The 18,111-nt window shown below is 38.8% G+C and overlaps 1 protein-coding gene across 1 annotated transcript in view; it reads right to left on the reverse strand.

Annotated features, from left to right (window-relative positions):
• LOC129696710 (CYFIP-related Rac1 interactor B) overlaps positions 1 to 18,111 on the reverse strand; it is a 122,257-nt gene that overhangs the window by 15,197 nt on the left and 88,949 nt on the right. Inside the window, exons 5-9 of the mRNA XM_055634829.1 lie at positions 9,143 to 9,264; positions 8,217 to 8,322; positions 5,077 to 5,213; positions 1,718 to 1,795; positions 342 to 458 (exon numbers count right to left, since the gene is read on the reverse strand). Of these exons, the coding sequence (XP_055490804.1) occupies positions 342 to 458; positions 1,718 to 1,795; positions 5,077 to 5,213; positions 8,217 to 8,322; positions 9,143 to 9,264 (560 nt within the window). The remainder of the gene's footprint in view (positions 1 to 341; positions 459 to 1,717; positions 1,796 to 5,076; positions 5,214 to 8,216; positions 8,323 to 9,142; positions 9,265 to 18,111) is intronic.

Genomic DNA, 18,111 nt, shown 5'->3' on the forward strand with positions numbered 1-18,111 from the left:
TTCACCCCGACAAGAGATGGTTCGGGTGCCCCAACCGCGGGAGAACAAAGAAGTGAAGAAGATTGAACTTTTTCTGCCTTCCATCACAGTGAGAAACATGGAGGAGTCACTGTGGTGGATGTTCATGTTATATATTTATTTGGGTGTTTTGTTGCTCATTATTAGTATATTTGTATGGCAAATCAAATTCCTCATATGCTGCAAAACATACTTGGCTAATAAAGTACGATTATGATTAAAATGTAATTTAACAGAATTAAGATTTTCAGAGATTGATAAAAATGCAAGACCTTATTTTCTATTTGGACAGTGGGCATGTCAGGGAATGTCAAGGTACTTACATCTGAAACAAACTTTGTTGTGGCGTCACTCAAGGTTTTTAGCATTGGAGTTGCTTCAGCATAAAACAAAGACATTCTGTTGGCCAATTCATTGTTTACTTCGTTTTCGCCTTCTGCCTATTCATAAAAAACATTTAATAATTTTCTTTAATAAACGCAATGATTCAAGAGATGAGCAACTGAAACCAGCATTAATAATTACACAAGAATGTAAAGAACAGTAGATCAAATGAACACTTGAACCCACAATGCCATTCACGAAGATCATGACAAATTCCGCTTTGCTGCTCTGTGCTTTGATTCCCTTAAGGGCCTGTCCCACTTTCACAACCTAATTCACGACCTCTGCCGAGTTTGCACTTGACTCATACTCGCAGGATGGTCGTCACAAGGTCGTAGCAGGTCGTGATGCTAGTCGTAGTTTCTCGTGGCATCAAGTAGGTCGTGGCGTTTTTTCTAGCCTGATGAAAAATGTCCACGAGTAAAAAAGGTCGTGAATTAGGTCGTGAAAGTGGAATAGGCCCTAAAGTGCCCAAAAAATGTTTGGGTTTTGTGCTGCAATTCATTGACGTCATCTGGAGGTTGCTGCGCAGAATTCCAAATATTCACATTACTCTAAGGGAAGATATTGCTCAATAAAGAATGTTCATTAACTTTTATTTTTGAGTTTTGATTACCCTCCTCTCACTTCAAGAATGCTAACTGGATGAGCACTGGATATAATAAGACAATTGTCCAAAATTTGGGACGTCGAATGAGTAATTTTCTTTAGATCATAGATATAATAGGGGAACAGCTTATTTGAATGCTGCAAATTTGCGTTTCAATTCATGTGAGAGCAGAGATGGGGGGCACGGCCCCAGAGTAAAGAGGAGGGGGAACAATATATAGGCATAAGAGGGGATCTGGGGACGAGCGGGCGAGGAGCAAAAGATGATAGAAATTAACGAGAGATGAGATTCCAATATGCATGAAATTAGAATAAATGATGAAACGTCTCAAACTAATCTTATTTCAAAATGTCCTATCCATTTATCAGAGGGAATTGTAGTCCCTGTTTAAACAGCTGCTTTGTGTTCAAGGAGATTATTTAAGCTGTAATATCAGAATTCCCTCAGAGACTTGAAATATCAGAATTCTATTATTGAAGCTTTCGATTTTCAACTTTGTTGAAACAGTGAGAGTAGTTTGCTAATACTTTTAAGTCTTCATTATTTCACAGACGTCGGCTGATTAGGCTGAGACGACTTTAAAAGCATACTTTAGAGAAGAGAATAAAGGCAGCAACTTCGGGATCTCTAGTTTCATTGCACATCTGCACACCCCAGAAGTTGTTTTCAGTTTTTCTCTGCCAGGAAATCAGACATTTGACTTACTGGAACATTGTTGATCCTCATACGGCTTAAAGTTCTCCTGTAATAGCTGAAATCATTTTGAATGGCAGGATTTGTCATCTGCATAATAAATAAATGAAATTATTTTTTCCCCATAAAATTAAATGATATAAAGTTGTAAAGTACTGCAAGTGTCATTGGTAAATATAATGAAACAGTTGTTAAATCCAGGAAAGATGGATAGTTATAGTCAATATTAAGAAATATTTGAGAAAAACACCTTGAAGAATAAGAAATATTGCTGTGTATTTTTAATCAAAATAACCAAAAATAAGGAGAAACTATTGCAATATCTTTGCAAAAAACCCTGTGGAGTTATAGACTGTGTCCGCATTATTTTATGAAAACCCATTAACTATCATTCAGAACATGTCTCCTTCCCTTGTTTCTCCGACCACGTTGTTGATAATGCATATAATGTCGTGAATAAACGCTTTCTTTATTCAGGCATTATACGTTAGATATACATGCACGTTTAGCCCTCTAACACAAAAATCGTTGTTGCTACTGCAAGGCTGTTGCCTCGTGGGCTCGAGTTGAGTTGCTGAGGTGGCGGGACACTCACCTGAAGAGAGAAGAGAGCTGGTTGCAGAGTCACAGAGAGAGAGAGAGGGTTGACCCGAGGTTTGTTATATATACTAGGACACACCCCGATACCCTGTGACAACTCCTCCTTGCCATTGCCCAGTCACGTGACCCTACCCCCGACTGCTGAGGGTTTGTGTAGCAAGTGGCCCAATCACCGGGTGCCGCACAATGTATTAATTGCCAACCTCCCTAAAACACAAATTCTGAAATAGGCCATGTGACCCCCTCATGCCGACTCACCCATTTGATTACAGATAATCTGACCTTGGTCTTTATTCCATTTACTTGCCTGTTCCCCTAACAATAAATTACATCATCGGAAATCTGTTTGACTTAGCCCTAACCATATATTCAGTAACTCCACAGCTCTCTGAACTGAGAATCCCAAAGGCTCACAGTTTACTGAAGTAAATGTTTCCTAATCTCCATTTTAATATGTAAAACCATACTCTGAAAATGAGAAGCATTCTCCCAAAATCTACCCACTCAAACACATTCATCTTTAATATCAGATCTCATTCTTCTAAACCCCAAAGAGCAGAGGCCCAACCTGCTCAATTGCTCCTCATTCTAAGACCTAATCTGGAGAACTTCTCAAAACTGACTAAGTCAATCCTTCCCTAAGGAAGGAAACAAAAGTCATCTGTGGTTGTACCAAGACTTCCCAACATTTGAAATAGGGAAAATCTAGCACGGGAACAGGACCTTCAGCCTACGATCCATATACCTCCATTACTGCATATTCATGTGTCTAAAAGCCGCTCAAACATCACTATCATATCTGCTTCCACATCCACCCCTGCATTTCAACACCCATCACTCTCTGGGTAAAAAAGTGCCCAGCACATCACAGGGTCACACAGCGTGATAAAAGGCCCTTCAGCCCAACTTGCCCATGCTGACCAACATAACCGATCTACACTAATTCAAACTACCCACATTACGCCCATAACCATCTAAATCTATCCTATCCAAGGAACCTGTCTCAACTACCTCCTCTGGCAGCTCATTCCATACAGCCACAACACCCTTTGCATAAGCAAAATTATCCATCAGGTTCCTATTAAATCTTTCTCCATGGTAAAAACAGGGGAGAAATACTCATTGAGGACTTTGTCCATCTCCTATGGCTCCATATATAGTAAATGTATGATTCCTGAGGGTCCCATTCTCTCTTTGGTTACCCTTTGTTCCTTTATGTACTGATAAAATCTCTTGGGATTATCCTTAATGCTATCTGCCAGAGCTATTTCCCATCCCCTTTTTGCCAGTCGGATGTCCTTTTTTAGCTTGCTCCTCCATTCTTGAAACCTCCAAGGATGCACTTGATCCCAGCTGTTTATACCTACGACCGGGCCTCCTTCTTATTCTTGACCATAGACTCAATTTCCCACATCATCCAAGCTTCCTCACGCATACCTGCCTTACCCTCACTCTCCATTAAACTTTCTCCATCTGACCTTGCAACTATGCCCTCTAGTATTTGACATTTCCACCTTAGGAAAAAGGTTCCGTCTGTCTAAGCTATCTATGCCTCTCAGAAATGTATAAACTTCATATAGGCTGCCCTGCAGCCTCCGTCGCTCCAGGGAAAACAATCCATATTTGTCCAACCCATATAGCTAATATAATCTTATAGCTAATACCCTCTAATCAGGCAGCATCCAGGTATTCTTTTTCAGCACCCTCTCCAAAGCCTCCACAGCCTCACGATATCGGGCAATCACACTATACACATTACAGCTGCTCCTCGACCTACGATGGGGTTACGTTCCGATAAACCCATCGTAAACCAAAAATATCGCAAGTCAAAAATGCATTTAATACATTGCGATCACGTGACGTGCGGCTCGCTGCTGTTGCCGAGCGTTTGCTGATCGTAAAGTCGAAATATCGTAGGTCAAAGCAGAGTATATCGGGGAACATCTGTACTTCATATGCGGCAAAAAAAGTTCCATATAGCTGCAATATGGCTTAATTTCCCCACCTATTCCTTTACAACTTTATCCACTTATGTTGCTACCTTCATGGGGTTATGGACTTGGAACCTAAGATCTCTCCGTACATCAATGATGTTAAGAGACCTTAACGGTTCCATATACATTTGACCTGTCAACGTGCAGCACCTCACAATTGCCCAGATTAAATGTCATCTGCCATTTCGTTTAGTTTCGAGTTACAGCGCTGATCAGGCCCTTCAAGTCACAGAGTCTACAGCGACCAGCGATTCCCATATTAGCACACAATGGATAATTTACAATTTTTAACATGGCTAATTAATCTATAAATCTGTATGTCTTTGGAACGTGGAGGAAACTGGAGGACCCAGGAAAAAAACCATCAGTTCATGGGGTCATGGAGAATGTACAAACCCCATAAAAATAGCACTCGTAACCAGGATCGAACCCAGGTCTCTGGCACTGTCAGGCAATAACTCTGCTGCCGTGCCACCGTGCCCGCCTATTTCTCCACCCTTGGTGTAGAATACAGAAAGTCGCTGGTTTTAGATTTTATTTGATCTGCCAACCCTAGTCTAACAGGGTCCACTAGTTTTCCTCTAATGTTTCAATCGAGTGTTTCTAAGATCAGCAAAACATGGATCATGCACTGGTAAATTTGAAAAGTGTGTATGTGTGTTGTGGGGCGGCAGGAAAGAGCAAAAAAATAAGTAATCAAACTTGAGCCCATCAGTATCACAGCTCATTACTGTCGCAATGCGCACTGATGAAACACCACTGCATACGTTTGCTCACCTTAAGTTCATCAAACCGTAACGTGAAATGAAGGATCTCAGCAAATTGCTTGGCAAGAGCCTGCTCTCGCTCAAGATGTTGTGTGGGACTGTACGGTGTGCTCGTCAGTGCTCCCAACAAGCCATGCAATGCTGCTTCTAGAAAAGAAAGAATATTTGTACTAAATTTACATTAACATAAGAACTACTTACACAAAACAGTTTGCTGAATGAGCAAAAATCAGCATCTATGGGAGTCAAAAGCCATGATGTGATGCTTCAATTCTAAAATGCCCTTAATGAGCAATATTTTTTCATTTTAATCATTAAGATCATTCTTTAATCAATTTCCTTAAATTTGACCTTTATACTCATAAAACAACAACAACAATACAAATGTGTAAATTTATCTTCAATTCAATGAGTAAAGAAAATTTGATCTAAGAGTTTCTGTAGGGGAAAAGTAATTTTAATTTAAGCTAATTCCAAAGTGCAGCCAGGCACACACGCACTCCAACGTACAGAATGGGAACAAATGGTAAAGTTGTATTACTGTAGAATTTCTTGGCTTCAGCTTCATTTTTATTTGTTATTGTATATTTTAAGGTCCAATAATTTGGAATATGTCCAATGGAATTATCTGAGCCGCCAGTTAACACCACCGGGCAGGAAAAATTTGGAGGCATGAAGCCAAAACGCTTTATAGGACACAAGCACAACCAGTGAAAAACAATCTCTTCCTATCTCGAATGAACAGATCCAGTCAATCACCCACACCAAAAATATTTGTTGTCCAAATTTAAAATTACTTTAAACTAAGGCTACCTTGTCCTGATATTAAACATGCGACATGAAAATAACTCACGAGAACTTAAAATAATGCAACATATACGAGGGAATTTGCCTTGCTTCATTTATGGTCAACATCTTCTAATTGCAATATTTCTATATTGTCCTTATCTCATTAATTCCATCAGCGAGCCTGAGATTTAGGTTAAGAAAGGAAAGCACAGCAAGATATGAGAAAATGCTTGGGTGAGGTGACTCTCTTTTACTTGTTCTTTTTGTACGTTGGCTGATGAGGGCAAATGTTGACCCACAGACTACCACAGATGGTGCTTCAGCTACTTGGACGCGAGTGGATAGTCGGGAGGTGATACATTTCTTCCACTATTCAAACGGGGCTCCTGCATGCTCCCAATGAAGGGGTTAGAGGCTCTTAAATTACATTTTGATTGCTACTCCTAGCCAAGGGTCATGCTATTCCTAACCAAGGGTCATGCACGATCTTTCATGATCCATTGAAGATGTTATAAACTTTTTCCAAGGAATCTTTCAGAACACCCTTGACATTTCTTTTTTTTACCCAGGTAATCACGATGTGATGGAAATTGGAGTTGAACACTTGTTTCCAGAATAACACTCTTCCACCACTACTCTGTCTTCTATGGTTAAGTCAGCCCTGCATCCAAGTCAGCATGGATCATCCATGGATCTTCATCTTCTGTATCAGCTACCATGTGGGACCTTGTCAAATACCTTAAAGTTCTTGATGACAACAGCAACTGCCCTATCATCAATAATAATCTATGTCATCTCCTCAAAAATCTAAATCAAGCTGGTAAGACATGATCTGCCATGGACCAACCCATGTTAACAATCTCGAATACGCCCATCCCACTGATTAATGATTTTATTAAAATCTAATTTGTTATAAATGAATATTAACTAAAGGCTGCCTTCTATTTTCTCCAGAGGGGCTAGGGATCTGACTGAAATCTATTTCTTGCTGCAGGTGTTAAACAATTTTACTTTGATGGCTAACTCAAGATATGTTATAGTAATTATTAAATACTATTTGGTTGCAAATATGAAATCATAACATTGAATATCAATCAAAATGCATGTAATCTTTTTATGCATGTCAGTGAGCAGAAGGGAAAATGTCAGTGAATGGTGAAGTTTGGTGAGTTTTAATCTCCAAGTGGCCACTAGGTGTCGTTACCAACAAGCATTCCCAATCTTTGGTCAAATCAAATGATGATGAAAGTTGTGATTATTTTAAAACCTTTTGGTGCTTCATTTCCCAATGGGCCATTTAAATGTATTAGTTCATTTCCTTCTTCAGTACTATGGGATTGTCATTGGTGCTTGATGCCCTTCCATCTTGTGAATTTTCTTTTGAATGTCCATAATGATTGCACATTGATATTTCCTCCTGGGACTACAGCAGGATCGTCGCACAATGAAAAGACAAAGATGACAGTCTACCCCAGTGAAACTCAATTTCTTCCAAATGGGACTATTTTCATGCGTCACTTCCATCAATACTCCACGATCCATTTAGATCACTCATTGTCTTTTCTTTTCTTCCCGTTCTACACTTACAAAACTGTAAGCTCATCTAATTGACCCTTTTCGATCTCCCCAGTCCAGTTATTCCACATCTTTCATGTCCTGATTCTGATTGTTACAGCTGGACTTCTGTGAAAATGCATGGGAATTGAATGCCTAATCATAGAATACACACTCCATGACATATTTGTCTTAACAATTCCCAATAATAGCTTCTGTTCACAGGTTCCCTCCAAAATGTGCGCAACAGAAGTGGGAATATTTTTTTCCAGGTCAGTGGCTCGCCACTGATACAAATTTCAGCTCATTATATCCCACTGTACAGACTTTCACTTCATGCAGAAATCCTGATCTTCTGTTACAATAAAAGACAAAATTATATGCTGATGATGACATATTTCTTATGATGCTTACATTGTACATGATTTCCCATAGCTACTTCAGTCAAGAAAAAAATGTCAGCGCTTCACAGATGATATAAACTTTCAACCAATCTGTGTGGCCATAGAATGGGACATTCAAAACTCCTAAGTTTTAGTAATAAATTACTTGATAAAATACATTAAATGCTATCATAATGGTGGAATTAAGTGCCAACACACATGAAACTTAAAAAAACATTTGACAATATTTATATCTGTTTCTTCACGCATTGATATATAATTGTGTTCACAATATTGTGATTCTAATTATTACCCTTAATGAATTATGACAATTAAGTTTGATTTGATAATGAAGCAAGGATGAACAGTATAGGAAAAACAGTTGCATTGTGTTCCATTTATGAGTCAATGATAAAGTATGTACCTAGTCTCTGGGAGAACTCATAGAACTTCTTTAGTTTTCCAACAAGCGGACATACAGCACTCCATGCTTTCTCTTGCAAATTGTCATCACTTGGATGTTGTATTGCCTTTAAAATAGAGTTATTATTTTTAGACTGAGAAAATATAATTACATTCATCATCTCAAAACAGAACAAAAAACAATCAGTAAAGTGGCAATGCAAGAACTGAAATAGAACACCGTGTTATCTGAGACAAGTTTATTCTATGATCTCTACGTTTCTGATGATCTATCACATAAAAGAAGATTTTGTGAATGTTTACTGAAGCAGGCCAAAAATGCTTAGTTCTTATACCCGATGGCATATAAATATTGTGAATTTATTTCAGTTTGTCCATTAATCTACTTTACAATTGCATGTATACATTGCAAATGTTATTAAATTACTCGCATTGCTATTTAGAAACTGCTTGCTTCTCTTATCTACAAAGCAAAGGTTATCCTTCAAACTTGATGCTGTGAGGTACTTAAGACAGTGTATTGCCCGAGTACTTGATGTTTCTTAACAAGGTGCACACAAAAAGAACTGATCGTACTCTCACTTTAGTACAGGGTAAACCGAGCATCTGACTCTAGAGTATGCCTAACGCTGAGAAGGGAACGGTTTCTGAACATCAACATTTCACTGTCCATCACACATTACATTTTAATTTCCTCTATAGATCTTTCTTTATGAGACTTTTAGGGGTGGGAGATTGCAACCTTCACGTGGTCCACCCCATTTCGACTAATGCAATCAACCCGATATGCACAAACAATTAAATCAAATAGAACAAGTTGACCTACAATTTTAGGCTGTGCACGCCATACGCAAGAAGAAGATGATGAGACCTTTAGAATTAAAACGACTAATTTATTGATCGACGCAAGTAAATTAAAAAAAATACCTCTCTTATTTCATGTCCTGCCCCTCTGTATGATTGAAGGTCATCCAAGATTCCCTCTGCATCCTTGAGCACTACATTCACCTGATTAAATACTTCTCTTTCAGCTTCTGTAGGCTGTGCATCTGAACATTAGGGCATAAGTATTCAGTATAAACAGAATTCAATATAGAAAGCTGATTTAAAGAAAAACATTGAATGTGTTGTACTTGTGTTATTTATGCAAAGTTAGTCACATACAAATCTCTGTATTTTCCGTATAGATTATGGAAGCTTGTGGCTCAGCTGCAAATTTGTACATATTTTAATTTTATTGCAAGCATTGCCAAAATTTGAGTTGAAAGATATTCCATGGAAATGTTCAGAATTTTAAATATCCTACATAGAATCATAACTCCAAGTTAAATTGACAAATCATTGGCTCTCATCTTGAATGCCAAACTCAACATGTTCAAGATAGTTAAGAAGGGGGTAAGAGTACCTGCAGATTTTATGGAACTAAAGTGGTGGACATCCAGATTAAGGTAGAGATTGGTACTTGACTTGGAGCTATATTTTTGTTTACTATACTCATTTAGCGTTTTTAAAGTAACAATATGCCCAAAGTACAACATAAGCAGATATCGTAAGAAGGTATTGTAAGGAGGACGAAAAGCCTGATGAATATTAATCTTCAAGACATGTATTGAAAGGAATAAAGCAACATAAGGAATCCCAAAACCAAGGCACAGAGTAGCTAAATACACAGCCATTAGTGGTAGCTAGATCATAACTGTTTTAGAGGAAAAAAAAACAAAATGCAAGAATGTCTTGTAAGGAGATAAAAATCTTCAAGACATGTATGAAAGGAATAAAGCAACATAAGGAATCCCAAAACCAAGGCACAGAGTAGCTAAATACACAGCCATTAGTGGTAGCTAGATCATAACTGTTCAAGAGGAAAAAAATACAGAAATGCAGATCGCCCAGAATGTCGTGTGGTAAAAGGAGATAGGAATGTAGGAAAGAGCATGGAGGAATCTGAAGTTTGAAAGGTTTTAAACTGGCCCAATTGTGTGAGTGAACATAGCATTCATGGGTGAAAAGACATGGTACATATTCAGATACAAGCAGCAAAGGTTTTGGCTGACCTCAAGTTTGTAGAGGGTGAAAGTTTTGAAACCAACCAAAACATCAAAATATAACCAAGGTATGAATAATCGCTTCAACTGCAGTTAAACTAATCCAATAATGAAGCTAGCAAGGAGGAAATAAATGATGGTCTGAATATGGGTTCCAAAGCTCAACCAAAGGTCAAGTACAGCAAAGATTCATAGTTTTACCACAGAGTTACTGGGTTGATAGATGGAGATATTGCTCGGGAATGGAATTTTTATTTAGAAACTCGGAAATTTGTTATCCCGACTTTCAGTTGGAAGATTTTTGTCCTTTAACAGATATTATCAGGCCAGAACTACAAGATGATTTCAGACAAGAAGACTGACAATTTGGCACAATAGATGAATCAAGATGAAGGTATAACGGCAAAGACTATGAAGACAGCAAATCTGTGAACCACTATGTTTCTGGATTATTACACCGAACAATGGTAAAATCGATAAAAATCAGGAAAGAGCATCTTCAGGAAATGAAGACATAAGGAACTGCATGTACCAGAATTTTCCATACAACACAAAGTGCTGGAGTAACTCAGTGGGTCAGGCAGCATCTCTGTGGGCTGTCATGGACAGGTGACTTTTGGGGTTTGGATCCCTTATTCAGACTGAATGTAGTTGTAGTGGGGGGGGGGGGGGGGGGGGGGGGGGGGGGGGGGGTGGGGGTGGAAGCAGAAGGGGCAGGACAAAGTGTGACAAAGTGATTGGCAGATGGATGCACAAAAGCTAGAGATGAACAGGAGACCTAAAGGGAGGGGACCATCAGGAATGTCAGATAAGGAGAAACAACTATTGTTGTTAAGAATAGATCTTTTGTTTGATTTAACACTGCTTACAATTTGACAGAGGTATGAAACCAGGCAGTTAAAGCTCCAAACAAGTGGATAAAGCTGAATAAGCAAAGAAATCTGAGGCAGATTCCAAGGAGTTAAATTAATAGCAACACTATAAAAGATTCAAAACAATTGGTTTTGTCTTGCTGTTGTTGAAGCAAAAGAAATGTCAGCTAATTTAGGTGGAAATATAACTCAGCAGTGTCTACACCTAGTGGATAGGTCAAAGGAGCAAGAAAACATGGTACCATCTGAGCTGTGGGGCTATATCAAGAATTGACTTCTTTGGAAACTTAAATAAGGGAACATTGACCAGGCAAACAATGAACAATCAATGACATTTCTAATGAGATGAATAGTGGATGGCCAATGTTTGAGGATGCTTTGCTTAACCAATACAAAGGCAGTGCTGAGGTAAAATGGGTAGGATGATTTCTCATTTGCATAGTTATACTGGATATTGTGGCTTTGATGAGAGATATGGTAGCAAGGTCATAAACTAGAATAGAACAATACAAATCCTGGCAAATTTTGAGTACATGTTTGTTCAGTGACCCATGAAATGAACATTGAGATGGGGCAATATTGGCAACAGATGCTTTTTGTGGGTTTTGTGAAAAGAATGGTCATAATGGTGGAATCAAAGAAAAAGGTGACAATATCTGAGAAAAATGGACAGAATCCAAAGCAGGAGTGCGGCAGGTCAGAAACTGGAAGTGGATGAAACAAAGGTCCGTATACAGAAAAGACAGGAGTATGGTAGGGAACGAAGGACTGTTGCATTAACTTGTATCTATTTCAATGCAAAAGTTCTAACAGGTAAAGCGGGTGAATAGACAATAGACAATAGGTGCAGGAGTAGGCCATTCGGACCTTCGAGCCAGCACCGCCATTCAATGTGATCATGGCTGCTCATCCCCAATCAGTACCCCGTTCCTGCTCTTCTCCCCATATCCCCTGACTCCGCTATCTTTAAGAGCCCTATCTAGCTCTCTCTTGAAAGTATCCAGAGAACCGGCCTCCACTGCCCTCTGAGGCAGAGAATTCCACACACTCACCACTCTCTGTGAACTCAGGCCATGGATAATTACTTGTAACTGGGACATTTTAGCAGTTACGGAAATCTGGCCATGGAAGAGCCCGAACTGGCAGTTTAACATTCTAGGGTACAGGTGCTATAGGTGAGAGAGGTGGAGTTACTCTACTCATGAAGGACTACGCCAGGGCAATCATTCAAGATGACATTAATGGTGGTTCATCCAGAAAGCTAGATGGTGGGAGCTGAGAAATAAAAAGGGGATGATTGTTGGAATGCACAAAAGGACCCCCCAATTAGTCCATAAGACCATAAAACATAGAAGCAGAATTAGGCAATTTTGCACATTGAATCTACTCCACCATTCCATCATGGCTGATCTATTTTGTCCTCTCAACCCCATTCTCTGCCTTCTCCCCGTAACCTTTGACAGCATTACTAATCAAGAACCTATCAATCTCCGCTTCACATTCAATGTCTTACCTCCAGTCGTCTGTGGCAATAAATTCCAGATTCACCACCCTCTGGCTAACAGGAATTAGAACAACAAATATGCTGGGGGATGGCAGGAAGATGCAAGACTAATATATTTGGCATAGCAAGGGATTTTAACTTTCCCAATATAGGTTGTGACAGCCATTGGAGTTCAATGCAGTTACATCTGTGGTGTTGCTTTTGGGAAGTCAAACAAGGGCACAACCTTCACAATAAATGGAGCGGCCTTTGGAGTGTTGTAGAGCAGAAGGATCTAGGAGTACAAGGTTAATTCCCGGGATGGCGGGACTGTCATATGCTGAAGGAATAGAGCAGCTGGGCTTGTACACTTTGGAGTTTAGAAGGATGAGAATGGGATCTCATTGAAACATAAAAGATTGTTAATGATTTGGACACGCTAGATGCAGGAAACATGTTCCCGATGTTGGGGGAGTCCAGAACCAGGAACCACAGTTTAAGAATAAGGAGTAAGCCATTTAGAACTGAGATGAGGAAACACTTTTTCTCACAGAGAGTGGTGAGTCTTTGGAATTCTCTGAGGGCAGTGGAAGCTGGTTCTCTGGATGATTTCAAAAGAGAGCTAGATAGTGCTCTTAAAAATAGCGGAGTCAGGGGATACGGGGAGAAGGCAGGAACGGGGTACTGATTGGGGGTGATCAGCCATGATCACATTGAATGGCGGTGCTGGCTAGAAGGGCCGAATGGCCTACTCCTGCACCTATTGTCTATTGAGTATAGGTGCTCGGTTCCCCGAAAGTGATGTCACAGATGGATAGAGTAGATAAAACGGCTTTTGGTACATTGGCCTTCATCAGTCAGGTATTGAATATAAAAGTTGGGAAGTTCTGTTAGTTGTACAAGAAGTTGGTGAATGTTGTGTTCAGCTTTGATCACCCAGTTATAGGAAGGATATCATTAAGTTGGAAAGAGCGCAGAGATTTACGAACAAGTTACCAGGTCTTGATGGACTGAGCTATAGGAAGAAATTTACAACTTTTGGGGGGGGGGGGGGGGGGGGGGGGGGGGGGGGGTGGGTGGGGAATAGATAAGAGTGAATGCAGTCTATTACCTCGTGAAGGGGAATCAAGAATCAGAGGACAGGCTTAAGATGAGACAGGAAAGAAAGGAGGGGCAACATTTTCAATTGAAAGGTTTAAAAATAAATGTATTAGCAATAACTTTGCCCAGAAGTTACTTGTCAACTCCAGGGTTCAATATTGAAAATTATTTCAAATGAAGTCAGGTTAAATAAAATGTACAACAAACTACAGTGTCTATATCACTAGTTATATTTCCAAATAATTTAGATGAATTTTAAGAAAAAAATATTAATTGAATATGATTAGAAACTGATGCTGGTTTACAAAAAAAGACAAAATGCTGGGGTAACTCAGCAGGTCAGGCATTTCTGGATAGGCGACATTTCAGGTCGGTGTTCTTCTTCAGACAACTCCCAGCCTGAAACGTCACCTTCCCATGTTCTCCAGAGATGCTGCATGATCTACTAGATTAGATATAATTGTTCTAAATATTGGGACTAATGCTAGAAAGGTTGATATCAGATAGAGAACTATAAACAGCAACTTGCAGATAATTTTATGTGACTAAAATTACATTAGATCATAAATGTTTGATTTTTCTGTGACTTAATATGTATTAGGCTCAGTGTTGCTCAACTGTGACAGTATAATATAAATGACAAATCTGTAGCATCAGATGATCCAGTAGAAATTAAACAGGATTCATATCAGTACTGCTGTCACGTTCAAGATTTCATTGGGCTGAACAGCTGGTTCTTTATAAAGAGATAGAAAATAAAATGTGGGCATACAAAAAACATTTTAACGTGCCACAAGCCATGAGGGTAATGTTGCAAATAGGTAAAAAACTTTCTCCAGAAATTTTTCAAAATTAACAATAGAATAAAATATATTCAAGGATAAAAATACTTCATGCTGTGCAATGTAATTTTCCCTTGTCTTCTTTCACATCTTTGTGAAGTACAGACAATGTATCTGAACTCCCTGAATCATGTCTCTGACAGAAAGAGGAAACAAATAATAGTTTGCTTTGTAGGATCATTCCAACTATTTTTATCTTTCGTTTACTTGGAGGAGTTATGAAAAAATTGCTTGGTGTGCACATTAAAAAATTACATTGGCATTCAATGCAAAATGCTTTTTAGTTTTCTCATTCGAGAACTGAAATCCAAAAGGGGCAACAATAAAGTGTGCGCATTTTCTCCTTAGCTGGCAAAAATGCCAACATCCAATAGAGCCTTAGAGATGATTAGTTCTAAGTATGCAGTGAGGAAAATGCAGGCCTTGAATGAGAATTAACATACAAAGTAAAAAGTATTTGCTTTATTCAAGTATTATTACTGCACCTTAGAAATATTACCTGCCTCAATTCATCAGATAATGTCACTGAAGTAGAAATCAGCCAACAGATGGCAAAATCTAATTGACAGTACAAATATCCAGCTGGCAGGGTAACTAACAAATCAAGGCAGTTCCGATGTACACTGGTGCATGGTGCTTTGAATAAGAAATGTGCCAGTACTTTATGGGCAATGCCCCATTTGATTTGGGTGCTCAGAAATGTACGTCATAGATTGACAAAAATTGCATGTCTCAGTCCTAGACATGCTTGATCTAGATCACTTTATTACTAAGCTTTTTTTTTTAAACCTGTGGCAGGCATTCAGCTTACAGTGACATAAATAGTATATTATATTAGCACAGACAAATAGAATGAGAAGAGTCTTGTTGTTATAATTTAAACTGTAATTATAGGTTCTTGTTTGTACACATTTGCCTTGTTTGGTGTTACAACTTTCTATATCATTGAGTGCACACAAGTGACCAATGATTTGTTGATCATTGGCATAAAATTTGTACCTGAACCTACTCATCATATATATTTTTTTGTTCAATTATATATATATATTTAGTGTTGGAACTGTTCCTGGAAAAAAATGCATATTAGCTCATTTAAAAAAAATATTTAGTTCTGAGTTTTATCAAATGTGAAAGTAAAAGGATAAATATAGCACAATTCTGAAATTAAAAATGGTTGAACTGTTTTGAGTTAATGTAGTCCAACTCAAAAATTCTAATATAGAAAAACACATCACTAGAACAAATGCCATGAGGAAATAATCTTAGAATCTCCAGGGCCTGATGATCTGGATCCCAGGGTACTTAAGGAAGTGGCTCTAGAAATCGTGGACGCATTGGTGATCACTTTCCAATGTTCTATAGATTCAGAATCAGTTCCTGTGGATTGGAGGGTAGCTAATGTTATCCCACTTTTTAAGAAAGGCGGGAGAGAGAAAATTAGGAATTATAAACCAGTTAGCCTGACATCGGTGGTGGTGAAGATGCTGGAGTCAATCATAAACTATGAAATAGCGGCACATTTGGACAGCAGTAACAGGATTGGTCTGAGTTGGATTGGTCAGATTTACGAAGGGGAAATCATGCTTGACTAATCTTCTGGAATTTTTTGAGGATGTAACTCGGAAAATGGACAAGGGAGAGCCAGTGGATGTAGTGCACCTGGACTTTCAGAAAACATTTGATAAGGTCTCACATAGGAAATTAATGGACAATATTAGGGCACATGGTATTGGGGGTAGAGTGCTGACATGGATAGAAAATTGGTTGGCAGACAGGAAACAAACTGTAGGGATTAACGGGTCCCTTTCAGAATGGCAGGCAGTGACTAGTGGGGTACCGCAAGGCTTGGTGTTGGGACCGCAGCTATTTACAATATACATCAATGATTTAGATGAAGGGATTCAAAGTAACATTAGCAAATTTGCAGATGACACAAAGCTGGGTGGCAGTGTGAACTGTGAGGAGGATGCTATGAGAATGCAGGGTGACTTGGACAGGTTGCGTGAGTGGGCAGATGCATGGCAGATGCAGTTTAATGTGGATAAATGTGAGGTTATCCACTTTGGTAGCAAAAACAGGAAGGCAGATTATGATCTAAATAGTGTCAAGTTGGGAACAGGGAAAGTACAGCGGGATCTGGGGGGTCCTTGTTCATCAGTCAATGAAAGTAACCATACAGGTACAGCAGGCAGTGAAGAAAGCGAATGGCATGTTGGCTTTCATAACAAGAGGAGTTGAGTATAGGAGCAAAGAGGTCCTGCAGTTGTACAGGGGCCTAGTGAGACCACACCTGAAGTATTGTGTGCAGTTTTGGTCCCCAAATTTGAGGAACGACATTCTTGCTATTGAGGGAGTGCAGTGTAGGTTCACGGTTAATTTCCGGGATGGTGGGATGGTTAAATGCTGAGAGAATGGAACCGCTGGGCTTGTATACTCTGGAATTTAGAAGGATGAAAGGGGATCTTATTGAAACATAAAATTATTAACGGTTTGGACACGCTAGAGGCAGGAAACATGTTCCCAATGTTGGAGAGTCTTTTTCAAATAATTAGTTATTTACTGTAAAGATTTTAAGAGTGTACAAAATCCTGAGAGGAATAGATTGGGTAGATGCAGAGTCTCTTGCCCAGAGTAGGGGAATCGAAAACCAGTGGACATAGGTTCAAGGTGGAAAAGATTTAATAGGAATCAGAGAGGTAACTTTTTTCACACAAAATATGGTGGGTCTATAAAACAAGCTGCCAGAAGAGGTAGTTGAGGCTGGGACTATCCCATCGTTTAAGAAACTGTTAGACAGGTACATGGATAGGATTGGGTTTGGAGGGATATGGACAAAGCGCAGGCAAGTGGGACTAGTGTAGCTGGGACATTGTTGGCTGGTGTGGGCAAGTTGAGCTGAAGGGCCTTTTTCCACACTGTATCACTCTTTGACTACATAATGAGGCATATATGAACACACAAACTTTAATAGAAACTTTAGACTACCAATGTTCCAAATTTTGAAACGTGATTTAAAATAATTAAAACTGAAGCTTCCATACATCAAGAAGTCATTTATTACTCCACTTTGTATGAAAAACATTCCAGTGACTTAAATATATTTCTTAATCACTTTTTAATAGATTAATGATCACTCTGAACAGTTCTATTGGACCATTAGCAATTAAAATGGACTTGCAGCTCAAATTTTAAAATGTTAGATTTGCCTTCTTCAGAATCTTCTTCTATGGCCAGAGAATTGTAAAAAGATTATGCTCAAGGGTTCAATTGTTAATTGTTTTGTCTGTAAATACACTGTAGGATCAAACAATTATCAGAAGACAACAATGCTTATTAAAACCAGCACGTGGATGATTTAACTTGAATTGACATTTTATCCAAATAACAACCATTAATATATGGATATAAAAAAAGGTAATGGAATATGCAATATTTCATCTGTAATTTAAAATAAATATTGCTGATGCAACTAATATGAATGATTGCAATATGACAGGCAATAGGGCTGTTGACCAAAGTTAGTAAAAAACGATTTGCTTTTAGTAATGTGGGG

Source organism: Leucoraja erinacea, chromosome 4 (assembly GCF_028641065.1).
Source record: "Leucoraja erinacea ecotype New England chromosome 4, Leri_hhj_1, whole genome shotgun sequence".
Classification (NCBI taxonomy): Eukaryota; Metazoa; Chordata; class Chondrichthyes; order Rajiformes; family Rajidae; genus Leucoraja; species Leucoraja erinaceus.